This window comes from Ursus arctos, unplaced genomic scaffold (genome assembly GCF_023065955.2).
Source record: "Ursus arctos isolate Adak ecotype North America unplaced genomic scaffold, UrsArc2.0 scaffold_26, whole genome shotgun sequence".
NCBI classification, from domain to species: domain Eukaryota; kingdom Metazoa; phylum Chordata; class Mammalia; order Carnivora; family Ursidae; genus Ursus; species Ursus arctos.
Window position 1 is genome coordinate 20,081,015 of NW_026622941.1, and position 27,284 is coordinate 20,108,298.

General features: G+C 39.1%; 1 protein-coding gene across 2 annotated transcripts in view; it reads right to left on the reverse strand.

Moving 5' to 3' along the window:
- The window catches only part of RECQL (RecQ like helicase), a 47,188-nt gene that overhangs the window by 16,004 nt on the left and 3,900 nt on the right, over positions 1 to 27,284 (reverse strand). For both annotated transcript variants that reach the window (XM_026502299.4, XM_026502300.4), the window contains 5 exons: positions 24,059 to 24,107; positions 17,175 to 17,372; positions 16,115 to 16,294; positions 13,701 to 13,807; positions 6,839 to 7,037 (listed from right to left, as the gene is read on the reverse strand). In XM_026502299.4, the coding sequence (XP_026358084.2) occupies positions 6,839 to 7,037; positions 13,701 to 13,807; positions 16,115 to 16,294; positions 17,175 to 17,372; positions 24,059 to 24,074 (700 nt within the window). In that variant the 5' untranslated portion in view covers positions 24,075 to 24,107. The remainder of the gene's footprint in view (positions 1 to 6,838; positions 7,038 to 13,700; positions 13,808 to 16,114; positions 16,295 to 17,174; positions 17,373 to 24,058; positions 24,108 to 27,284) is intronic.

Genomic DNA, 27,284 nt, shown 5'->3' on the forward strand with positions numbered 1-27,284 from the left:
TGTGGCTCCCTCTGGCACCGGCCATGCCAGCTAGATTCCCCTACAAGCTCCAGCTGATCTGCCACACCAGCGCTTCAGGAAACCAGGGATTTCCTCTGATCCTCCATCCTTCACTTCCCCTGCTCCTCACACCATTCTACAGGGTCTGCTTCCTAACATAAATCCCTGATCACCTGCCATTCATAGTAGCTCTGCTTCCCCACCTGCACCTTGACTGATACCGTTACACTGAAGAGCACAGAAAGGCTTAAGTAAGACTGGGAACAACATGGTCCATTGACTCTAAGGAGCTAGAACTTCATCCTATAGGAAATGAGTCACCATGTAATTTTTAAAGCACACAAGGGATATAAACAGACTCATCTTTGGTGGCAGTGCGAGGTAGGGGCTGGAAGAGGCAAAAGACTAAAGAAAGGGAAAGCAGTTCAAAGATGGCAGCAGCAGAACAGAAACCAATAGAAATATGAAACAAAGCATGACACTGCAGACAGAGCAGAACGAAAAGACTGAAGAGAAGCCCAAGAACTAGAACCCCATAGGTTCTGGTGACTACTGGGATATGGGCCCTGGGGGAGACGGAGTGGGGAGCAGGGGGAGGGAAGGTGAGGGAAAGAGTCCAAGATTCATCCATTTGTGCCAAGCATGTCTCCAAGCACTGAAGATTAAGTGATGAACAAAACTAGGATGCTATGCAAATGGAAGTACAATTCAAGCAAAGAAACCAGACAAAACAGAGTAAACCCATAAGTATGTTATTATCAGAGAGTAAGAAGGACTCATAGTGGTAAGCCCAGTATAGTAGGAATATAAGGAGGGAGGAAGGAAGAATAGAAAATCAGGTAGAGACAAATGGGACAGACCACATATAGCCCTATAGACCCCAGTTAAGAATATGGAATTTATTCTAAGTACAAAGAAGATCTGCCAAGCAGTTTAGGAAGGGAAGTACAGGGTTTGATTTATATATAGAAAAGACCACTCTGGTTGCTGTGTGGAGAATGAACTATAAAAGGGTAAGACTGGAATCACAGACTAGTGAGGGAGCCATCATAGTAGGCCAGTGGAAAGGAGCCCAAGTGGACCTAAGAGACAGCAGTACAGACAAAGAGAAGTGAACAAACTTCAGATTTGATTCAGAGGTAGAGTTGACAGGACTTGGTGATGGACTGGATCTGCAGAGATAGGATAAACCAAGAGTGATGTCCCACTATTACATTATTTGTTCTCAGCTCCAACTCCACCCTTCTACACCCTGCTCTGCGGCTCTGGAGTGGGGAATCTGCACACTCCATTTCCGCTTTGCCAGCTGGCTGTGGAAGGACAGAGTATGAGGCTGGGGGAGGAAGAAGGGTTTTGCTCCTTCCTTTCTGCTTCCTGTGGGCTTGCTTGTGTTCTTAAGAACATCACCCCAAAAGGCTTCTTCATCCCCGCAGCAGCACTGGGACTTCAAAGGAGCAACTGAATACAGCTGGCTGATTTTCCAAGCTCTGGAGAACCCGCTTCATCACAGGTCCCTGCCACCTCTGCCTCCACTAAGAGACACCAGCACCAGAGAGCTGTGCCTCCTCAGAGGTCGGAGTTTCAGCTCCACAAAGACCCTACTCTCAAGCTTATTACTTCCAACCTTATCTTCCTGTTCAGGAACAAGACAAGGATGCCCACTTTCACTACTCTTCTTCAACACTGCTCCTAGCCAGAGAAATTAGGCAAGAAAACTAAAAGGCATCCATATTGGAACAGAATAAAGTAGAACTGTTGCTATTTGCAGATGACATGCAATTACACATAGAAAATAAAATTTGCAGAACACAAAATGAATACACGATCAGTTGTGGGTTTTTTTTTTTTTTAAGATTATTTATTTATTTGACAGAGAGAGAGAGAACAAGCAAGGGGAGCAACAGAGGGCGAGGAAGAAGCAGGCTCTCCACTGAGCAGGGAACCTGATGTGGGGCTCAATCCCAGGACCCTGGGACCATGACCTGAGCAGAAGGTAGATGCTTAACCAACTGAGCCCCCCAGGTGCCCTTGTTGTGTTTCTATATACTAATAACAGACTATTAGAAAGAGAAATTAAGAAAATAATTCCATTTACAGTTGCATCAAGAAGAATAAAATGCCAAGGTATAAATGTAACCAAGGAAGTGTAAGACCTATACACTTGAAAACTGTAAGACACTGATAAAAGAAATTGAAAATAACACAAATAAATGGAAAGATATTTGGTCTATGAACTAGAAGATTTAGCACTATTAAAATATCCATATACCCACAGCAATCAACAGATTCAGTGCAATCCCTATCAAGAGTCCAATGGCATTTTTCACAGAACTAGAAACAACAAACCTAAAATTTGTATGGAACCACAAAAGGACCCCAATAGCCAAGGCAATCCTAAGAAAGAACAAAGCTGGAGGCATCGAACTTCCTGATTTCAAACCATGTTACTAAGCTATAGTAACCAAAGCGGTATGGTATTAGCATTAAAACACAAACACGGATCAACAAAACAGAATAAAGAACCCAGAAATAAATCCACACATATACGGTCAATTAATTTATGATGAAGGCATCAAGAATATACAATGGAGAAGCAACAGACTCCTCGATAAATGGTATTGGGAAAACTAAGCCACACGCAAAAGAATGAAATTGGAACCTTATACGATATACAAATCAATTCAAAACAGAATAGTCTTGAATATAACACTTGGAACCATAACACTACCAGAAAAAACATAGGGAATAAGCTCCAGACATTGATCTTGGCAACGATTTACTGGATCTGATGACATCAAAAGCAAAGGCAACAAAAGCGAAAATGTATTAAGTGGGACTATATAAAATGCTTTTGTACAGCAAAGGAAACCATCGACATAATGAAAAAGAAACCTATAAACTAGGAGAAAATCTTTGCAACTATATGATAAAAGGTTAACATAAAAACTATACAAAGAACTCATTTGGCTCAATAGCAAAAAAACCCAAAAAATCTGATTGAAAAATAGGCAGAGGATCTGGATAGACATTTTTCTAGAGAAGAAATAGAAATAGCCAACAGGTACCTGAAAAGGTTTTCAGCATCACTAATCATCAGTGAAAACCTCAGTGAAATACCACTTCACACTTGTTAGAATGGCTATCATCAAAAATACAAGAAATAACAAGTGTGGGAGAAAAGAAAACCCTGGTGCACTGCTGGTAGCCATGTAAATTGGTACAGCCACTATGGAAGACAGTACCATGGGCCACCTGGGTGGCTCAGTTGGTGAAGCATTCAATTCATGATTTCGGCTCAGGCCATGATCTCAGAGTCATGAGAATGAGCCCTGCAATGGCTCCGTGCTCAGCAGGGAGTCTGCTTCTCTCTGCCCCACCCTCCCCTAGTGCAAGCGTGCGTATTCTCTAAAATAAACAAATCCTTATAAAAAGAAAAAAAACCAAAACAGTACAAATGTTGCTCAAAAATTTCAAAATAAAACTACCATATGACCCAACAATTCCACTTCTGGGTATTTATCCAAGGAAACAAAACCACTATCTTGAAGAGATACCTACACCTCTCTGTTCACTGGAGCATTATGCATAATAGCCAACCCATGGAAACAATCTAAACAAGCACTGATACATGAATAAAGAAAATATACATAGACGCACAACGCAATACCATCTGGCCTTAAAAAATAAGGAAATTCTGCTACTTACAACATGGATGAACCCTGAGAGCATTATGCTAAATGATAGAAGTCAGAGAAAGACAAATGCTAATATGATATCACTTATATGTGGAATCTTTGAGAAAAAAAAAAACAAAAAAAACCCTCAAAGATACAGAGCATACATTGGTAGTTGCCAGAGGTGAGGGATGGTGGTGGGCAAAATGGGTGAAGGGGGTCAAAAGGTACGAACTTTTAGTTATACAACTATCTTATACAACTAAGACTAATACAAGGTTGCATGTCAATTATATCTCAAAACTTTTTAAAAAATGGGTACACATTTCTAATAAACAATTAGGAATATAAATCTACAGCTGAAGAGTAACGGGACTAGACACGGGAACAACCGTGACAGCTAGCAGCTAATTCGCAGAGGCAACACAAGTGATGGTGACACACAAGCAATGGTTCTCATCCTAAGTGATCAGACCACTGAGGCTGGAAATATAGGGCAAAGGTGAGAAACCTGATATTTTCAGTAGCTACAGATAACAACTCTTTGGAGTAGTCTGATTAACATGGTGGGGTCTCTAGTAGAAAGGACAGTATATATACTGCCTAAGGCATTTAAATCAAAATTTAAAAAAATAACTGTGCCCCAAATAATTCTGAAGGTAGAGAACTGTATCTTCAGGCCATGAGTCCACCATGCCTGGGGAAGTGTAAGAAAAGGCGAAAACAGATCAGAACGATAGGGAACACTAACATTTAGGGTGGCAGCAAAGGAAGGAGAAGGAAGGCAGTGAGAATGGAAAAGAACCACATCAAAGCCTCCGTCACAGTAACCAGTAACCACGGGAGGTGCAAGTGGTGAGGAGAGAGGTGAACACAGGAAATGCTCCTTCTGCTCCTCCTTCAACTCCGGCTCCAGAAGTTAAGCTAAGTGGGAAGAGGAATGCAGATGAGCCCCCTGGATTAAGCTGGGGGTGGGGGGGGACAGTCACCTGTGAGCAGAGTGGTGGAGGCAGAAGTGACTCAGTGAATCCAGAAAGGAAGAAAAGTCGGGGTGCCTGGGTGGCTCAGTCGTTAAGCGTCTGCCTTCGGCTCAGGGCGTGATCCCAGGGTCCCGGGATCGAGCCCCGCATTGAGCTCCCTGCTCTGCTTCTTCCTCTCCCACTCCCCCTGCTTTTGTTCCCTCTCTCTCTGTCTCTCTCTTGTCAAATAAATAAATAAAATCTTAAAAAAAAAAAAAAAGAATGGAAGAAAGGTGAGAAACTGAGATGGTGAGTTTAGAGGATGAGGCGAAAGGAAGAACAGAAATAGGACAACACCATAAAGGGGTGGGAAAGGTCGAAGGCTATTTCAGTTTCTATCTTTGGTTTTAGGAAATCTTGGTTCAGAGTGGTGCCTGGGGGGCTCAGTTGAGTGTCTGACTCTTGACAGCTCAGGTCATGATCTCAGGTTGTAAGGTGGAGCCCACTGATGTGCTCCAGGCTCAGGGCAGAATCTGCTTCCCCCTCTCCCTTTGTTCTCCCCCACACACACTCATTTGCTTCCTCGTTCTCTCCCTCTCTCAAGTTAAATAAATAAAATCTTAAAAAAAAAAAAAAGATGGGGTGCCTGGGTGGCTTAGTTGGTTAAGCATCTGCTTTTGGCTCAGGTCATAATCCTGGGGCCCTGGGATCCCATCCTACATCAGGTTCTCTGCTCAGTGGACAGCCTGCTTCTCCCTCTGCCCCTCCCCCCCCCCCGCTTGTGTGCTCTCTTGCGCTTATTCTCTCTCAAATAAATAAATAAATCTTTAAAAATTAATTAAAAAAAAAAAGATGCAGGAGTGAAGACTTTGACAGAGTGAGATCTTAAGAAGGCAAGAAAGGATGAAGTGGGAGGAGTCATGGTAACCCTTATAAGAAATGGTCTCTTTTTGGGGCACCTGGGTAGGCTCAGTCGTTAAACATCTGCCTTCAGCTCAGGTCATGATCCCAGGGTCCTGGGATCGTGCCCCACATTGGGCTCCCTGCTCAGCAGGAAGCCTGCTTCTCCCACTCCCACTTCCCCTGCTTGTGTTGCCTCTCTCGCTGTCTCTCTCTGTCAAATAAATAAAATCTTCAAAAAAAAAAAAAATGGTCTCTTTTATCTTAACAAGAAAAAACAAGATTACTAATGTTTGGAAGGAGAAAGAGGAGACCTCAAACCTCCTGGCACCTATTTCCTGGGGACCAGGAGGCGTCCGCTAAGTAGGAGATAGGACCAAAGGGAAGTTAAAGGCACAAAAAGCTTGCTGGGAGAAATGCTTACAGGAGACGTATCAGGAACAAGTAAAAGCACAGCGGAGTCTGATGACAGCTGATCTGGGGTGGAAATGAATGCAGCTGTGCAATTTTTTTCCCGCCAACGTTTAGTACTGAAACAGCAGGAATGGGGGAAGCAGAAGCCGGGAGGGGTCTAGCAGCTCAGTCTGGCACAGAGCCTGAGGCCGGTAAAATGCCAGGCAATCCACGAGAAACAGAAGTGGCAATGGCAGAGTCTGGAAGGAGGAGAGAGTGACTGTCAGGTGGCATCTGGAGCAGTGGACAAATACAAGGAGGGATTAAAGGGGACCCCAGGGGGCCATGTGTGTGAAAGCAGGTTCAAAAAGAAATGCGGTTGAAATCATGAGCAGAAATTTAAATTTCTTAAATTTAAGATTGTTTTGCACAGAACAAGTCTGAGTGATGTGCTTCTGGCTATGACTGCAGGATTAGGTTGGAGGAGTAAAGAATAAGGTTACTAAAATACCCCACAGCACTGTAACCCTGCAGTAGTAGTTGGGTATAGACCTGGAAGTGGATACCGGAGACCCTGCCTGATGACTAAAGAAGACAGCTCTGAAGCAGATACGAATTTCTCAACATATGCAAAGGAGAACCTGGTGTCAGTAAACCATTATGACCAAAGGTGGGAGAGAATCATCTTGCTGAGAGACATGCATTTCACGGGATAAATACAATCAGACTAAGTGCTACCCTGGGGGGAGTAAAGAGAGTGAAGACTCTGCCTCTTGCTCCCCTTATATTAAGGCAAGAGAAAACGAGTAATAACTGGCTGAGGAAATCATTTTACCAGGAATTTCCATCATGTAAGTGAGTAAGAAAATAGTCCCTAGCATCGAGGAGTATTTCTAGATGCATCATACATACCGGGTCTGAAATCATGTCCCCAGTGGCTACAGCAGTGAACTTCATCCACAGCAATCCGGGTAAATCTCTTTGCTTCATAAGCTTTCTCTAGTCTCGACATGAACAATTTGCTTTTTGCGATTTTCTCTGGGGTCACATAAATTAGCTTTAGCTTGGAGCTTTTATTTACCATTTCAGCATGAACCCATTTCACATGCTCCTATTGAAAGCAAAAACAGACACAATGATGGAACTAAGCTAGCAGACAGGGATACTAAGCAGTAAATGAAGATGCTGGTTACTCAAAGCAATAGCCTTGGACTGTTTTAGCAGATGTTGAGTTCATTAAAACTGAGACTACGTCCCAGCACTAAACTTCAGGGCAGCTGTAAATAGCATTTTAGATGTTTACTTGTATCCAAATGCTGATAAAAGAATAATCTCATTTGACAAGAAAACAGAATAAAAAATAAAAATGAAAACACTCTGGGGCACCTGGGTGGCTCAGCCGGGTGGATGTCCAACTCTTGATTTCAGCTTGGGTCATAACCTCAGGGTCATGGGATCAAGCTGGTCGGCTCTGCGTTCAGTACCAAGTCTGCTTGTCCCTCTCTGTCTGCTCCTCCCCTCCACTCCCGCTCTCTCTCTCTCTCTCAAATAAATAAATAAATAAATAAAGCCTTAAAAAAAATCCCTGACTCTCCAGAACTTCTGGCAGAGTAAGTAGAGAAGCAAGGTTAAGAAAAAAAGTTTCAGTCTATGAACCGCTAGTGAATGCAAACAGAAACTGGACTTGACCTATCATTTCTCTTTTTTTCTCTCCAATTTTTCAAACAGCAGTGACGTGGCATGAACCCCTAATTATCTGCAACTTCTTGCTACTTTCTATTACTATTACTCTCTTTTTCAGGGTTAAGGAAGTACAGTAGTAGAAAATAACATTCTCTAAATTCGTTCTGTTGAATGAGACAGCAGTTCGGACATGAGAATTTAAACAAAACAGAAACAGATGGGAAAAACTAAAGGAACCATAGCTACTTGGAGATATGGCTGACACCAGGTCTGGAAGGAAATATGCAAAATGAGCATGAAGTAACTTCTCATTAAAGCAAGCAAGGAGTCAAAAACTAATGAGGTGAAGAAAAAATATTCAGGAGCCAACCTGAAGAGGCGCTCACTGCCCAAAGACAGAACTATTTCACCATAATAAAGAATAATACAGATTAAGATCTATCAAATATGTTAAATGTCCATAAGTTTTTAATGATACTTAAAAAAAAAGACCTTATAGACCACCTTTGGAGAATGCTAGGAAAGCAACTCTTTCTAAGAAATGTTAAAGGGAAAGAATTTTTAATCTGCAAAGAGTTAATAAGGAAAAATTCTTTATAGAAAAAGACTAGCTGATATAAGAAAGAGTGACAGAATGAGAAATCACCACTTTGTAACCCCCTAATTAGAGGCGTTATTTAAGGCAGGCAATAATCATCCATGGCTCTAAACCATTAGATGAAAAGGGGACAGAGAACTTCCTTAACAGAACAGGTAGATATCACCAAACCCACTGACCAAGCTTAACACCACACAAAACAACCAGGTTATAATATACCTCCTGAGTCATCCCATGGGAGATATACTCTTGAAAAGGAAAAGAAAAAGGCCAACTACAGTCAAGCTTTTAAAGCTAACTAAAAAGAACAAATTGCACATCACAAGGAGGTAATCAGAAAACCAAAATGTAGTGAACTACAAGACAAAGACTCTGATTTCTTCAACAAATAATTTAAATTTGCATGGGAAACAAATAAGAAATAAGAGGAACCTACAGAAAAATCAACAAAATATAACATAATCCATCAATCTATTCTGGAACATGATTTTTTTAAAAAAGTAAGATTTGATGAGAATATTTTTACTTGATAATGTTAATGAATCAACACTATATTTTTTAGGTGTGATGATGTCATTGTAATTACATCTTTCTCATACATACTGAAGGAGTTACAACTGATTAGAAATTCTTGCTTACCATTTTCTAATAGAAAATATAAAACAGGTCAGCTAATGTTTACTGTAAAGTGCCAGATAGTAAATATTAGGTTTTGTGGGCCATACGATATCTATCACAACTACTCTGCCATTATTGTGTGAAACCATGGTAGACAATAAGTAAATGAACAAGCATGGTTGTGTTCCAATAAAACTTTATGGACACTGACATCTAAATTTCATATAATTTTCACACTTCACAAAGTACTCTCATTCTTTTGATTTTTTTAAACATCCAAAAATATAAAAATCGAGGGGCGCCTGGATGGCTCAGTTGGTTGAGTGTCTGATTCTTGAGTTTCAGCTCAAATCGTGATCTCAGGATTGTGGGATCTAGCCCCATGTCAGGTTCCACGCTCAGTGAGGAGTGTGCTCCCCACCTCCCTTTCCCTCTGCTCCTCCACCTACACATGCGTGCTCTCTCTCTCTGAAATAAATAAATAAATCTTTAAACTATATATATATATATTTATATACATACCAAGCAGCAAAGACTAGAAAGGAACAAAGAACACCACCAGAACCACCAACGTTATAGATAACACAATGGCACTAAATTCATATCTTTCAATAATCACTCTGAATGTAAATAGGCTAAATGCTCCAATCAAAAGACACATGGTATCAGAATGCATAAAACAACAAGACCCTTCTATACGCTGCCTACAACAGACTCATTTTAGACCTAAGACACCTGCCTATTTAAAGAGAGGGGATGGAGAACCACCTAACATACTAATGGACATCAAAAGAAAGCCAGAGTAGCCATATTTATATCAGACAAACTAGATTTTAAACCAAAGACTGTAACAAGAGATGATGAAAGGCACTAATATCAGAACTTAGGGTTCTATCCCTCAAGAAGATCTAATAATTATAAATATTTATGGCCCCAACTTGGGAGCACCCAAATATATGAATCAACTAATAACAAACATAAAGAAATTCATTGACAATAATACAATAATAGTAGAGGACATTAACAGGAATGGACAGATCATCTAAGCAGAAAATCAATAAGGAAACAATGGCTTTGAATGACACACTGGACCAGATGAACTTAACAGATATATTCAGAACACTTCATCCTAAAGCAGCAGAATACACATTCTTTCTGAGTGCACGTGGAACATTCTCCAGAACAGACCACATACTGGGTCAAAATCAGCCCTCAACAAGTACAAAAGGACTGAGATCATACCACGCAGATTTTCATATCACAACGCTATGAAATTTGAAGTCAACAACAAGAAAAAATTTGGAAAGACCACAAATACATGGAAGTTAAAGAATATCCTACTAGAGAATGAATTCTTCAATGGGGAAATTTAAGACAAAATTAAAAAGTACATTGAAGCAAATGAAAATGAAAACACAACAGAACAGAGCAATGAAATCAAGAGCTAGTTCTTTGAAAGAATTAATAAAATTGATAAACCCCTAGCCAGACTTACCAAAAAGAAAAGAGGAAGGGACGAAAAATAAAATCACAAATGAAAGAGGAGAGATCAAAATCAACACCACAGAAATACAATTATAAGATAATTTATGAAAAATTATAGGCCAACAAACTGGGCAATCTGGAAGAAATGGACAAATTCCTAGAAACATATAAACTACAAAAGCTGAAACAGGAAGAAACAGAAAACTTGAACAGACCCATAACCAGCAACAAAGTCCAAGGCCAGATGGCTTCCCAAGGGAATTCTACCAGACATTTAAAGAAAAGTTAATACCTATTCTTCGCATATTATTCCAAAAACAGAAATGGAAGGAAAACGTCTAAACTCATTCTACAAGGCCAGTATGACCTTGATTCCAAAACCAAAGACCCCACTAAAAAGGAGAATTACAGACCAATATCCCTGAACAAAGGATGCAAAAATTCTCAAGAAGATACTAGCATATTGAATCCAACAGTGCATTAAAAGAATTATTCACCATGATCAAGTGAGATTTATTCTTGGGTTGCAGGGGTGGTTCAATATTCACAAATTAATCAATGTGATACACCACATTAATAGAAGAAAGCATAAGAACCATATGATCCTCTTAATAGATGCAGAAAAAGCATCTGACAAAATATAGCATCCACTCTTGATAAAAATCCTCAACGAAGTAGGAATAGATGGAACATAGATCACTATCAGAAAAGGCCATACAAGAAAGACCCACAGCTAATATCATCCTCAATGGGGAAAAGCTGAGAACTTTCCCCTACAGTCAGGATCAAGATAAGGATATCCACTCTCAGCATTACTATTTAACATAGTAACAGAAGTCCTAGCCTCAGCAATCAGACAAGAAAAAGAAATAAAAGGCATCCAAATCAGCAAGGAAGAAATCAAACTTTCACTGTGTGCAAATGACATGATATTCTATGTAGAAAACCCAAAAGACTCCACAAAAAATTGCTAGAACTAATACATGAATGCAGCAAAGTCACAGGATATAAAAACAAGGTAGAGAAATCCATTCCATTTCCATACACTAATAATGAAACAAGAGAAAAAGAAATCAAGGAACCAATCCCATTTACAATTGCACCAAAAACCAAAAGATACCTAGAAATAAACCTAACCAAAGAGGTAAAGGATCTGTACACTCAAAACTATATAAGACTCATAAAAGAAATTGAAGAGGACATAAAGAAATGGAAAAACATTCCATGTTCATGGATTGAAAGAAAATTGTTAAAATGTCTATACTACCCAAAGCAATCTACATATTTAATGCAATCCTTACCAAAATACCACCAGCATTTTTCCCAGAGCTAGAACAGTCTTGAAATTTGTATGGAACCACAAAAAACCCCGAATAGCTAACCAACCCTGAAAAAGAAAACCAAAGCTGGAGGCATCATGATTCCAGATTTCAAGTGATATTACAAAGCTGTAGGTCAAGACAGTAAGACACTATGTACTGGCACAAAAAAAGACACATAGATCAATGAAATGGAACCAAAAACCCAGAAATGGACCCACAAATCTATGGTCAACTAATCTTCGAAAGAATAGCCAATGGAGAAAAGACAGTCTCTTCAATAAATGGTGTTAGGAAAACTGGACAGCAACACGCAGAAGAATGAAACTGGGCCACTTCCTTACACCATACACAAAAATAAATTCAAAAGGGATGAAAGACCTAAATGTGAGTAGGAAACCATCAAAATCCTAGAGGAGAACACAGGCAGCAACATCTTTGACATCAGTCATAGCAACTTCTTTCTAGACACATCACCACAGGCAAGGGAAACAAAAGGAAAAATGAACTACTGGGACTTCATCACGATAAAAAAGCTTCTGCACAGCAAAGGAAACAATCAAAAAAACTAAAAGGCAGCCTATGGAATGGGAGATGATATCTGCAAATGATATATCTGATAAAGGGTTAGTATCCAAAATTTATAAAGAACTTACCAAGCTCAACACCCAAAAATCTGGTTAAGAAACGGGCAGTAGACATGAACAGACATTTTTTCAAAGACATCCAGAGGGTTAACAGACACACAGAAGGATGCTCAACATCACTCATCATCAGGGAAATACAAATCAAAACGACGATGAGATACCACTTCACACCTGTCAGATGGCTAACATTAACAACATAAGAAACAACAGGTGTTGGTGAGGATGTAGAGAAAAGGGAACCTTCTTGCACTGTTGGTGGGAATGCAAACTGATGCAACCACTCTGGAAAACAGCATGCAGTTCCCTCAAAAAGTTAAAAACAGAATTACCCTGTAATCTAGCAATTGCACTACTAGGTGTTTACCTAGATTCAAAGGGGTACATGCAACTTGATGTTTATAGCAGCATTATCAAGAATAGCCAAACTATGGAAAGAGACCAAATGTCCATTGACTGATGAATGGATAAAGAAAATGCGGGGTCTATGTGTGTATACATATATATATGTATAATGGGATATTACTCAGCCATCAAAAAGAATGAAATCTTGCCATTTGCAAGGATGTGGATGGAGCTAGAGTGTCCTATGCTAAGTGAAATAAGTCAGTCAGAGAAAGACAAATATCATATGATTTCACTCATACGTGGAATTTAAGAAACAAAACAGGGGTGACTGGGTGGCTCAGTTGGTTGAGCGTCTGACTCCTGGTTTCCACTCAGGTCATGATCTCTGGGTTGTGGGACTGAGCCCTGCATCGAGCTCTGTGCTCAGCAAGGTGTCTGAGCATTCTTTCTCTCTCTCTCTCTCTCTCTCTGCCCCACCCCCTGCTTGCATTCACTCTCTCTCTAAAACAAATAAACAAATCTTAAAAAAAAAAAAAAGAAACAACAGATGAACATATGGGGGGGAGGAGAGGGAAACAAACCATAAGAGACTCTTAACCGTAGAGAACTAATTGAGGGTTGACCAACTGAGGGTTGACGGAGGGAGGTGGGTGGGGGATGGGCTAGATGGGTGATGGCTATTAAGGAGAGCATGTTATGATCAGGACTGGGTGTTATATATAAGTGACGAACCACTGAATTCTACTCCTAAAACCAATATTGCACTGGATGTTAACTAACTAGAATTTAAATAAAAATCTAAAAATAAAAAAAATTATATATATTATATATATATATAAATTATATTTACATATATAATTTATATATGTGTATATATATATTAAACCATTCTTAGCTCACAGACCATATAAAAATAGGCAGTGGGCTAACACTGGCCCATCAATAGTAGTTTGCAACTCCAGATACAGTTATCACTTAATAATTTTATAACCAACTCAGTTGTAATCAAGGCTCCTACTTCAGTGAAGAGTTTAAATTAAAAAAAAAAAAAAAAAAGACAGAGAGCCGCAGAAGCATACCTTAGAACTAGAAGCATTTAACATGGTAGCTGAAATTCCTAATTGTTTTAAAACCATCAACTGGTCCTCCATAAGAGAGATCAATGGGCAAATCACAAGGGTAAAACCTAAAAGAGAAAGTATCTACTTTAAATTTTACACCACCCCCAGAATAAGTTTCGACCACTCATCTGAGGGCATCACAACATCAATATACTACCTATTTTTCACCCTCATTAATAAAAGAGATAGATGTAAATAAATGACCATTAGCCAAATAAGCAAATATAAGATTAGACAGAAATCTCTACCCTTATTCAACACTATAAAAACAAAAATAGGTATCATTCTGAATTTTTACTTATTTTACCAATCAGTATTGGTCATATTAGCAAAGCATTATAAATCTAGTCAAATACTGTCCAGTTATATGAGGAAAAAGTTATTCCAAAGCTTTCCAAAGAAAACACAGCAACCTGTATAATTACAAATGATAGTGACATGAGTATTCTTCTACTTACTGTACCAGATTAATACATGCCGAGAAATCAGTGAACAGTTTACTGACTGAATGAAATGCTGATAGTATATTCCCTTTCTCTGGTTAGTGAAACTGTACACAGCTGTAAGAGTTATTCTACGTTATTAGACTCACTAACTTATGTCTCTGTAGTTTGTTCCTTAAAATAACCTGAGACAGAGAGCAGACCAATTAAAAAATATACTCAGATTCAGACTTTATCAAGGATTTGCCATCCCAATAGTCTCTCCACTGTATTTTCACATTCTCCTTCATCAGTGGTACCTTCTCATTACGTTTAAACACGGGCAAGTTTCTCTCATCTTTAAAACACCCTGGACATCTAATTTAGGGCCCCCTCTCTTTTTCCCTGCATAACAATTCTTTCCAAAGAATGTCCCATTCACAAGTTCTACTTCCTCAACTCATCTTCCCTCTCTCTCCATTCCCACAGAAGTTCTTTCTCCAAATGTACCCTATTTCAGTGAAAAACTTCACCATTTATTCCAGCCTAGAATTTAGACATCATTCTAGACTATCCCTTCTTCTACCACCCCCGCCACCCTGCATCCAACAAAAATAAGTCCTACTGAATCTACCTCCCAATAATTATTTCTAGAATTCCTCTATCTTCTAAAGCACAATTCTAACTAGTCTCTTACTTATATAAAACCCTTCAATGGTTTCGCACTAATCTAAGGAAGTTTTTACAGTATCTTTCAAAATTCTTTCCACAAGTCTTGCCTCTCACTGCCTGCCACACTGAAATTCTTCCAGGTTATTGAATATTCCCTCTTATTTTGGGCTCAGAAATACTCTCCCCGCACGAACACTCTTCCTTACTCCATTTCTTCAACTTAAATGGATCTTTATTAATACAAACTAACTTAATTTCCTATTAAAATCTTCATCACAAAACCTTTATTGCAACTGCTTACAATTACCTATATTTTCTAAACTAGGGTCAATAAACTAAAGACTAGCTGCTTATTTGGGTCACTGAAGTTTTAATGGAACACAAGGACATCCATTAGTTTACATGTTGTCTATGGCAGCTTTTGTGCTACAATCACAGAGCTCAGTGGCTGCCACGGAGACCATATGGACCACACCTATCCCATTTACTGACTGCCTCTCTAAGGGAAAGTCTGCTGACCCCTGCTCTATACCCTTGCTAGTCCCCAAACAGCAGCGTCAGTATCACCTGGGAGCCTGTTAGACATGCAAGATTTTGGGTCCCACACAAACTAGAATCTGCATGTTAATCACATCACCAGCGATTCTTACACACGTTACAGTTTGAGAAAGCACCACTTTACACCATGAACTCCATGAAAACTAGAACTTTGCCCATTTTGCTCATTACTGTTTTCTCCAGTGCTTAACACCACAGCTGACACTCAATAAAGATCTGGGACTAGAATCCAGGTCCATGGATTTCTTTTCTAATATTTTTCTCCTACATGTTTTTAAATTACGTTTTAAGAACAAGATAAAAGAACTAATTCCACTCCAACTCTTTAACATTCCCTCTTTAAATGAACCCTTTAAAATGTCTATTGGGGCGCCTGGGTGGCGCAGTCGTTAAGTGTCCGCCTTCGGCTCAGGGCGTGATCCCGGCGTTCTGGGATCGAGCCCCACATCAGGCTCCTCCGCTATGAGCCTGCTTCTTCCTCTCCCACTCCCCCTGCTTGTGTTCCCTCTCTCGCTGGCTGTCTCTGTCTCTGTTAAATAAATAAATAAAATCTTTAAAAAAATAAAAAATAAAAATAAAATAAAATGTCTATTAACATAAAGATAAAATAAAAATAAAAATGCACTTGATTTTTACAGAGGTATGATTAGAAAGATGATTTAAAGAACTAAAAGAGAAATGGCATTTCTTCAACTTAAATGGATCTTTATTAATACAAACCATTCGAACATAATGCTGGTAACTGGTAGCATAAGCTCTTTCCACCTCCTGTAGGCATAACAAGAAATACGTCCTTTCCAGACATTGTTACATTAATAGTTTCAAGCTGAAGCAGTCTGAACCTCTGCAGTTTAAAGACAGTTTGCAGAACATCTTTAACTTTACCAGACCAGGGAAAATCTAGACAGAGAAAAATAAGTTAAATATATTAGAACCATCTAGGATTATAAATGAGATACAAACATGAATGGCTGCTTTTATACTAGAGAAAAACAGATAAGAATTTATATAAGACTTTTAATACTATTAACAATTTAACTTTTATACTAACAATTTTGAGATTAGTTTAGCTCATGAAGCTAAGCAAAAACACATTTAATGATATATGATAAGAAACAGTACATCAGAAAAAATGAAAACATTTGCCAGTTGAGAAGTAACCCACACAGAGGAGGAAGGTACTTGACAGGTATTCAAAAAAGTCTGAAAGTTGATCAGGGAATTCATAGTATCATAAAAATCTCAAATATCATCAAGTTAGCAATTATGTAGAATTTTTTATGTAAATATCTTGTTTAGAAGTGAATCCCTGGAAAGCAAGGCCCATAAAAGCACTGTAATTTGAGAGTCACAGTATACCATTACAGTACAATAGCCAGTGATAAACACAATGCTTGGCAAGATCTTGAATCAAGAAAGGTGTGTTCACTAGGGCAGGAAAATGAACTAGACTTTGGCAAGAAGTTTGAATCTATCTTTTTTTCTTAATGGTTTAATTTTTTCTAGTTAAAATTTAGAAAATTTAGTTAAAAAATCTTTTTCCAAGCATTGATTGATGCTGCTAGAACCGTATTTGGAAAAAATAATGAAGTCTGAATAATAAAGCTTCATTTAAAAAGAACATGGGTAAGAATGGTTTGCCTACTGGTTTCCCATGCCACTTGAAGAGCGGCCAGTTTCCCCTCTAAGCCGCTGGAAAGCACTGATCCAGGAACAATGATTAAACTCCTGTGTAAAGAAACAAGGAGAAACAAAACCAGCAAAGAAAAACAGAGTAAACCTTCTTTATTCCAAGCACCGGGTGAAGAATCCCATTCACTGCTTTCCCCGGCATCAGAAGCCTCTAAATGCTGCTTTATTCGGTTCGTTAGGATATTCTTTTTCTGAATAAGCTCTTGTTGCCTTTCCAGAAGTTCCTGAATTTGAATGTCTACTGCATGTAGCTCATTGGTTACAGAATCCAATTCTTCAGTTAGACCTATAAGGAAGGGGAAAAAAGATACAATCACTAAATAATTAGTTTTAGGTTTCCCTACTGATTTTTGGATATTCCTCCTCATCAAAATTACAGAAGAGGAGGGTGGTTAAGGGCATGTGTGTTGGAGTCACACAGACCTGAGTTAAATCTTAGGTCCTCTTCTTAGCTCAGGCTAAGTACTTAACTGAGCCTCAATTTCCCCATCTGGAAAATGAGGATAGTATCTAGCTTTCACAGTACTGTTTTAAAGAATTAAATGAGATAACATATGGAAAGTTCTTAACATAGTACCTAGCACACAGTTATGCATTTAATAAATGATCATTATTACTTTTATTGTGTTGTGGGACAGTGGTCCAACAATCTAAGTCATTTAAGTAAAGTAACCAGACTTTGAAACAAAAGGAAGGCATTTTAAAGTAATCCCCTAACTACTTAGATATTATTTCACAAGAACACTCATATTTGGGTTCATATGGTGGCATGATAAGGAGTCGGTGATTATGAATAATCTGATGTAACAATTAAAAGAGAAATCAAGTGTGCTACTGGAAATGACATTATAATTCTATCATAACTAATGTATAAAGCAGCCTTAATGTATGATTCTAAGCAATCTGAGTAGTAAAGCCAAAGTGAGATTACTTTTGACACCACAATAGAAACTAAAAATTTTTTAAAGATGTCCTTGATGCTTTCTAAAACATCAGCCTGCATTAATCCACCTTGAAGGACTGAAATTTTCATAAGATGAAATCTCATGGTTATGATTTAAAATAGGATGTTACGGAGGCTTTGTATTATACCAACTACCAGAATTGCCTTCCCTGCATGATTCTGGGTTAGGACTCGCCACAGGTGAACTCTGCTTCAGACTTGGAAGGTAGAAATGAAACAGCAGCCAGCTTTACATTCAGATGGTTGGCGTAATGTCAGGTGCTGTTGGGGCTCATTCACCTTCTCGGCAAAGGGCAGAAGCCAATTCCTCCATCTCCTGCTGAATCTCTTTGGCACATCAGGTTGGCCCGCAGCTTCTTCAGCTTCCCGGCATCACTGGCCACGATCTTGTACAATTTTCTATGGCAAGTGCACCAGCTCTTCTGCAGGGCGTGAGCATCCTGGAAGTCAGAGCCTTGGAGGCAATGACTCACCAACATGAGGCCAAGTGAGAGACAGATGGGTTCCAGTTTGTCCTCATTGGTTTCAGCTCTTCTTTATCCTCCCACACTCGCTCTCCATCTTCCTGTCCCTACTGCTGGCACTGCTGACTTCAGGACCAGTAATGGACTGCTTAACCACGTCCCGCAATCATGTAGGAACTAATTCCTATAATAAATCCCTTATATCACTCATAATGATTCAGCTTCTCTGAGTGAACTCCAACCAACACCAAATGTTGTTCCAGAGGAAAAGAAACTTAAAAGTAGGTTCTCTATATTGCTTCTATGCCACCTAGAATAGTGTCTGATTTAAAGATTTAAAGCCATCAATGACTCTTGCCTGCAGTGGTAAAAGGGACAGTGGTATTCCATGGCACGCAGTAGACAAAATTATGTAAATTATAATCTAGACACCAGTAATCAAGTATCTAGACAGCGAAAGCCTCTGGGTAACCAAGTGTTTGCTGTCACAGAACATTTTTGTGAGAATAATGGGGTTGATTGGCTGCTCCTAAATATGCTGAAGAACCTGAGAGAAATGCAGGATCTCCATAAAGGGACCTCAAAGTCTCTATGGCTGTCCTCAAAGAACCCCTTATCTCCTGTAGCTACCGGGCCGAGATTACTGAACACCAACGTTCTGCAGGTGGCTGAATTACAATGCAAATCAAATTCCCAGCCTCGCACAGACTCTTATGTCAAAGTTAGGGCACTGGTTAAAAAGAAGTGAGACTCTACGATTGGGAAGGTAAAACATCTGTGCAGATTCCAATGAAGGAGGCAGGGGACCTTAACCCACTAAATTCTGTCAAGTCTCTCTTGCCCTTCCTACTCTTTCTCAGACAGCTTCCCCCATCTCAATGCCTGTGGTGGTCTTGCCTCGAAAAGGATTGCTAAGCCCCCCTAAGAATCTGCCCTGCCACCTCTCAGTGCTTCAAGACCTACGAAGCCCCAGAGAATGATGTACAAAAATGTGATGCATAAAAAAACATAAAACACACCAAGAGTTGCATTTGTCAATATATATAAGCATTCCTCATTTTATTGTGCTTTGCTTTACTGCATTTTTTTTTAAGACTTTATTTATTTATTTGACAGAGAGACAGCCAGCGAGAGAGGGAACACAGCAGGGGGAGTGGGAGAGGAAGAAGCAGGCTTTCCAGCGGAGCAGGGAACCCGATGCGGGGCTCGATCCCAGGACTCTGGGATCACGCCCTGAGCCGAAGGCAGACACTTAACCACTGAGCCACCCAGGCGCCCCCACTTTACTGCATTTTAAAGATACTGAACTTCTTAAGAAATTGAAAGTTTGTGGCAACCTGTGTTATGCTTGTCTGTGGGTGCCATTTTTCTAACAGTCTTTGCTCACTTCATGTCTCTATGTCACATTTTGGCAATTTTTTCAATATCTGAAACATTTTCATTATTATTACAACTTTTATGGTAATCTGTGATCGGTACTCTTTATACTACTATTGTAATTGCTTTGGGGAACCACAAACTACACCTATATAGGACAGCAAACAATAAAAGAGGACCACCAACCAGCCATTCCCCAGTCTTTCCCATGGGCCTCCCTATTCCCTTAAACACATCTATACAGAAATCAGGCCAGTTAAGCTACCCTACAATGGCCTCTAACTGTTCAAATGAAGGGAAGAGTTGCCTGTCTCTCATTTTAAATAAAAAACATGAAGTGATTAAGCTTAGTGAGGAAGCCATGTCAAAAGCCAAGACAGGCTGAAAGCTAGGTCTCTTGAGTCAGTTAGCTGAGTTGTGAATCCAAGGGCAAGGTTCTGGAAGGAAATTAAAAATGCTACTCCAGTGAACACATGAAAGGTAAGAAAGCAAAACAGCCTTAATGCTGACATGGAGAGAGGTTTAGTAGTCTGGATAGAAGATCAAACCAGCCACAACATTCCCCTAAGCCAAAGCCTACTCTGGAGCAAGGCCCTAACTCTCTTCAATTCTATGAAGGCTCCAAAAGTTGAGGAAGGTGCAGAAGAAAAGTATGAAGCTAGGAGAGGTATACACTAAAGGAGGGGATTCAGAGGCTTCAGGAGATGGTAATGCTAGAGGAGATTATCAGGCAGACTGACCATCTACTCTCCTGCTGTCCCCCAGGAAGATCCATAGGACACTCCCTTCACCAAAACTGAGAAATATATTCATGAGGGGGGTCCCTCTGGCATCCCTGAAGAGCTCTTAGAGGCTGTTCTCTGTGGCTGTAAGCTAGGAATGACAGTGGGGGAAGTACTGCCTTTGAACTAGACTAACTGAATCAATGAGAATGATGGATTCCAAGGTATGGTAGTTAATGATAGCAATTCAGTTCACGACCAAAGAAAAGGTACATATGGTTACCATAATAGGCAAGAGAGCAGAAGTAGCAATCATAATAGTCTGAACCGCAGAGAACTCAGATTACTTGATTTAAAAATTCCGAATACAAAGCCCTGGTTCTAATAAACATAAGCCTGACTTGAATCACTACAAGTCACAGGCTTCAACCAGTTTCCAGAAATGAGTCAATTTATAGATCCAGAGTTCCTTGAATATAGTAGAGTTTGGAGCGCTTTAAGGAAGGACTCTCTTATACAACTAAAAATTTATGTAGTAAATCTTTACACTAGTGTTCTCCAGAGTAACTTATCAGGGTAATTGTGTACTAGGGAAAGGAAAATAACTTCTCAGAAATTATTGGACATTAACCTGAACTGATAGTTCCCGGACGACTAAAATGCCATGGTGATCTACCAGTCAGAACAGGGACTGGATTTATACAAGTCCCGTAACCAGTGCAGTGTTGCTCAGGTCCATCACACAGTGGGCTCAGGAGGTCTGCTAACCCACTCTGTGGTTATTTCCACAGTTCCAGATTGTATTATTAGAGCCAGGAGTGGCTCTCAGCAACTAACTGAATTCACATATTGGTCCCCTGGCCTATAAGTAAGCACTATTATGGAAAAAAAGACCAAGTGGAAGCCAATATAACTGCCCTTACCTACCAAAACAGTGAACAGCGCTGTTTGTCCCACAGACAGGATTCTTTTTTTTTTTTAAGATTTTATTATTTATTTATTTATTTGAGAGAGAGAGAGAGAGAGAGAGACAGCCAGCGAGAGAGGGAACACGGGCAGGGGGAGTGGGAGAGGAAGAAGCAGGCTCCCAGCAGAGGAGCCTGATGTGGGGCTCGATCCCAGGACTCTGGGATCACGCCCTGAGCCGAAGGCAGACGTTTAATGACTGAGCCACCCAGGCGCCCCACCACAGACAGGATTCTTGGGCTGAGGAATTGGGGTAGAAATGGGAGTGGCTCCTTTTACTATTACCTCCTAGTGACCCACTAGTGAAATGTTTGCTTCTCATCCCTGAAACTTTGAACTTTGCTGGTTTAGAGGTCTTAGCAAGGAAGGAAAGCTTCTGCCAGGGGAAAAAGCAATGGCTCCATTTAAATGGAAGTGGACTCCTCTTGACTACTTTGAGTTTCTTATGCCAGTAAATCAACAGGCAAAGAAGAGAGTTACTGTACTGTCTGGGGTGAGTATTTCTCACTATTCAAGAGAAATAGGATTGTTGTGACACTACTGAAGTAAGGAGGAGTAGGTCTGAAATGTAGGGGATCCTCTAGGGTACCTTCTGGTATTCCCATGTCCCGTGATTAAAGTTAATGGAAAACTCAAAAGCCAAATACAAGCAAACTGCTAAGGCAAGTCCATACATTTGTGGTGAGATGAGGTGCCTGCTGAGCGCAAAGGAATAAGGAATGGGAAATTGAAGAAGATAGTTATAAAAAAACATCTAATGACCACATGACCAGATGAGAAACAGGACTGTAATTACTATAAGCATTTCTTCCGTATTCTTTTGATGTTGGTGGTAGGTATGTATGTATGCATGTACGTAATTTTAGGTCCCTTTTCCTATTCTCCCAATGTCTAAAATAAAATGTTAATAGTAGCTGACTTCGTATCTCAGCATTTAAGTTAGAGGATTACCAAGATGGATGTGATTGAGCAAGAGGAGGAAGGAGCATCATCCAAAGACGAATAACAAGAATCCTTTGGGGAGGGGATCGGCTATGTTTTGTTGGGCAGCCAAAGATTTGGAGGGCAGAAATGAAACAGTGGGCTTATTTTCCAAATTTAAAAACGTTAGTGTAAGGTCAGGCCTGGTGACCTCACTGGCACAGGGCAGCACTGGGCCCACAACTCTGGCTGCTGCTAGATATCCTTGGGGAAAGAGCAGAGCTTGCAGATCCTCCAGACCCTGTTGGTTCTCCTTCAGCTTCTCTACATCCTCAGCCCAGCAGTATGCAACTCCATGGGCAAGTACACCAGCTCTTTGGCAGGTCTCCTGCATCATTCAAATTGGAGACTTTGAGGCAATGAAACTAATACAAGTTCTGTTAAGAAAAGGATTCATCGTCACAGGCTGCAGTTTGTTTTTGTATTCCTGATTAATGGATAGAATTGGGGAATATGTTGTACTCCTGAAACTAATATAACATATTAATTGTACTTCATTAAAAAATAATAACTCTTTGCAGACTAAAAATATTTGTTGAAAAATAATACATCTATATATTACAGTATTCATTTGAGTAGAAGGATCTGGAGTGATTTATATTTTCTACTATGTGATTTCTTAGGTTCCTATAATTCTATCAAAAAGGTATCACGCCTTGGAACCCTTTTGCATTGCTGGTGGGAATGTAAAATGGAACAGTGAGTATGGAAAATAATATGGCAGTTCCTGAAAAATTAAACACAGAAATACCATGTGATTCAGCAATTCTACTTCTAGGTATATACCCAAAAGAACTGAAAACAGAATCAAACATGTTTGTATCCCAATGTTCATAGCAGCATTATTCACAATTGCCAAAAATGAAACCCAGAAGTCCACTGACAAACTGATAAACAAAAGGTGATATATACATACATTATAATATTATTCAGCCTTAAAAAGAAAAATGTTACCAATGGATGAGTCTCATAGATATTATGCTAAGGGAAATAAGCCAGACACAAAAGGACAAAGACTGTATGAGTCCACTTACATGAGGTAGTCAAATTAGTCGAGTAGTCAAATTCATACTAACAGATTATGAACAGTGTTATCAGCAATTGATGGAAAGGCAGTAAGAGGGTGTTACTGTATAGTGGGCACAGAATTTCAGTTTGGAATGATGAAAAAGTTCTGGAGATGGATACTGGTGATGGCTGTACAATAATGTGAATTGTTGCCATTGAATTGTATACTTAAAATTAGTTAAAATGGTAAATTGTGGTACGTATGTCTTACCACAATAAAAAAACAACTCACAAAACATCATTTCAATAATCAGAATTTTTAAAACAAATACTTTTATAATTTATGTTTATTTTTATTAAGACTTTCCTGTTAGAGCAGTTTAAGGTTCACAGCAAAATTGAAAGTACAGAGAAAAACAATATTTTTTCAAAGAACATGCAATTAGAAACAAAACAGAATGTACTATAAAATGTAATCATTTCCACTAACCTGAAATGGATGCCATTCTAAAATTGGAGATCCAAACGTTTTTCTAAAACTGAAAGAAAAATCATAGCAATATTTTTTAAACCATACTAAATTGATAATGCCTAACCAACAATTTTTCACTACTAAGCATGAAAAATGTTACAAAATAAATTATATATTGTAGTGACTTTTATTTTTTTATTTTTTTTAATGTAGGCTCCATACCCAGTGTGGAACCCAACACAGGGCTTGAACTCACAATGCTACGATCAAGACTTGAGCTGAGATCGAATCAGATGCTCAATGGACTGAGCTACCCAGGCGCCCCTATTGTAGTGACTTAAAATAAGGACTACATGGTTATTCCCACATTGATTTTTATGGAGAATTCTCTAGATTTCAGAGAAGTGTCCAAAAATCACATAAATAAGTATAACATCAGTAACACTTAAATATCACATACAAAGTGATTGGCAAAAAAAAGCAAAGATTTAAGGCTAAACAGTGTTAGCACTTAATTACTGTATGATCTTAGCAAAGTTAAACAACCTGTTCCTCTTAGCCTCTTTCCTTATCTGTAAAATTGGGATGATAAAACCTACCTTATAAATCACAGATTCAAATCCCCCACATTAGGAAAATCCATCCACATAAATACTCAGATTAATCATTCAACTTTATTGAATACTTGCTTAAAAAATTACCATTTAGGTTCAACCTTAAAAGAGGAACTGGTTTTCTATAGAGGGATTAGATTTCAGGGCAGAACACGAAAAGGTCAGAAGTGGGGGAAACACACAGTACGCAATTAAGAAACTCTATAAATACCTCCGAATGACTAAAATTTAAAAGCACACATGAGCAAGTGGAAGGAGAGGAGGCTTGAGGGCAGGAACTTCTCACTATATAAGCTGCTTTACAACAATATACCTCTGAGCTTCCTTCCATGTTTTGGTTTGAATGCTCCTGGTTTGCAAACTGTCTTTTTGGTGTGTGCACAATAAACTTTTACTGATTACTACTTCAATGATTCATTGGTTTTACTTCTGTTATTTCTACACTTTTGACAATTTATGGTGTAAAAATGGGATCCAAAGAAGACAACCCCTCCCATTGTCCCCCTCAACTCTGAGGCCCCTACGGTGATGGAACCCATACAATCCACTGAGTTCACTGCTTTCTCAATAACCCTAGAGCCTGAAGGTAAGTCTCTCCTATATCTGAGCTCTGTTCTCTCCATTTTGAGCTGATTTTAATTTGTATACCTACATTTTTTTAAATGATTTTATTTATTTATTTGTCAGAGAGAGAGAAAGAGCGCAAGCACAAGCAGGGAGAGCAGCAGGCAGAGGGAGAAGCAGGCTCCCCACTGAGCAAGGAGCCCAATGAGGGACTCAATCCCAAGACCCGGGGATCATGACCTGAGCCGCAGGCAGAGGCTTCAGCAACTGAGCCACCCAGATGCCCCTGCATGCCCAAATTTTATTTGTTGAAGCTTCTTGGTAAATCATCCTATTCTGTTCCAAAGGGAAGAGGGCAGGGAAACACATGGTTGGTTCCCTGTGTTTTGGAACAGCTTTTGGAAAACAGGGTCCCTCATAGTTAACTCTTAGGGAATCTAAAGGCAAAGATGGGTTCCACCTGGTCTATGGACCAGGATTTTGTGCCTTTTTGGAAAATGGGTGCACTTGTGGAACTGTAGTGGCCACTGTAGGGCAACTTTAACTTAGAGAAGCAGATCTTGAGCTATGCCTTTAACAAGAGAGGATTTCAAACCTCTCAGTGACAATGGAATGCATCCTTTGATTGATAAGCAGAAGCTTCTAAAAGACAAAAGGACGGCAAAAATAGCTTTAAAAGACCCTTACAGGGGCGCCTAGGTGGCTCAGTCGGTTAAGCGTCTGCCCTCGGCTCAGGTCGTGATTCCAGGGTCCTGCGACTGAGTCCCGTATCCAGGTCCCTGCTCAGCAGAGAGCCTGCTTCTCCCTCTCCCTCTGCTGCTCCCCCTGTTTGTGCTCTCTCTCTCTGTCAAATAAATAAAATCTTTAAAAAAACAAAAACTAAAAAATAAAATGAAAGATCCTTACATCACGCAAACAAAAAAAACTTTACTGAAAAAACAACACTTTGCTATACAAGCAGTAACCTCAACTTAGTCCATCTGCCAGAAACACAATTTGGATCCAACTGTTTTTTTATATACAAGTGAGTTTTGCATTATTATGGCTATCAGCTCATGACCAAATTTTTTTAAACAAAAGCTATGAGATCTGTTTGCATCTATCTGTATGTTTATATAAGTCTATGTATGTACATTATAGATGTGTGATATTTTTCTAATTCTAGATGGTATTGCCACAACTAATGTGTAAGGAGCTCTATTTAATTGGCTTAAAGAAAAATAAGCACTTATAAAGTAAGTATTCTTGAAACCCTCAGAAACATAAAAACTAACCCAAATGTTTTTCAAGTTCACATGACCTGACATAACCTTTGAAAAGTAAAACCTAGTTTAAGTTTGTTGGCTTAATAAAAGCAAGCATGTCTTCAAAATCTGTCAACAAGAAAAATAATTTAGGATTATGGTTGGCGGTTTAATGTCAAGTCCAAGCATAATTGTTAAAAACAAATAATTTAAATAAATGTAAATAAAAGTTTGTACCAAGTTAAACTAAATAATGAATATTCATTGAATACTAAATCATTTCCAAATAAGATAATATACTGAATCATTAAAAACTAAACATAAGTTTACCTACTTTGGGCTTTTCTTCTGTACAGTACTGTAGTATTACTAATATTTTATTTAAGGAAACTAACTTTATTTAAACTTATACTGAAATAAAACTATACATTACTACCAAAAATGGGAAAAGGAAAAACCTGTCACTTGCTAGAAGTAAAACATAACCACACCTATAACTGTAATAAACATAAACCAATGATATTTTTGCCTGTTGGAGTTTGGAGCCTGGGGATTGTTCTTTTTGTTAAAATTAATCATTAGCAGGTACAAGAGAATTACTAAAGACATGCAACCTCAACTAATAATTTTTCCCTGAAGCTAATAAGGATTAAAAGAAAGTTAAAAAGGAAATAATTATTGCTATATGATTCAATATACTTTTTATCACGTCTGGGTGCCAACTAAAATTGACCTCAGCAAATCAGTGTTTTGGAAATGCCATTTAAATCCATTTAAGTTTACTCTCTGAATTGGTTCCTGTCATGGTTATCTATCAGTACT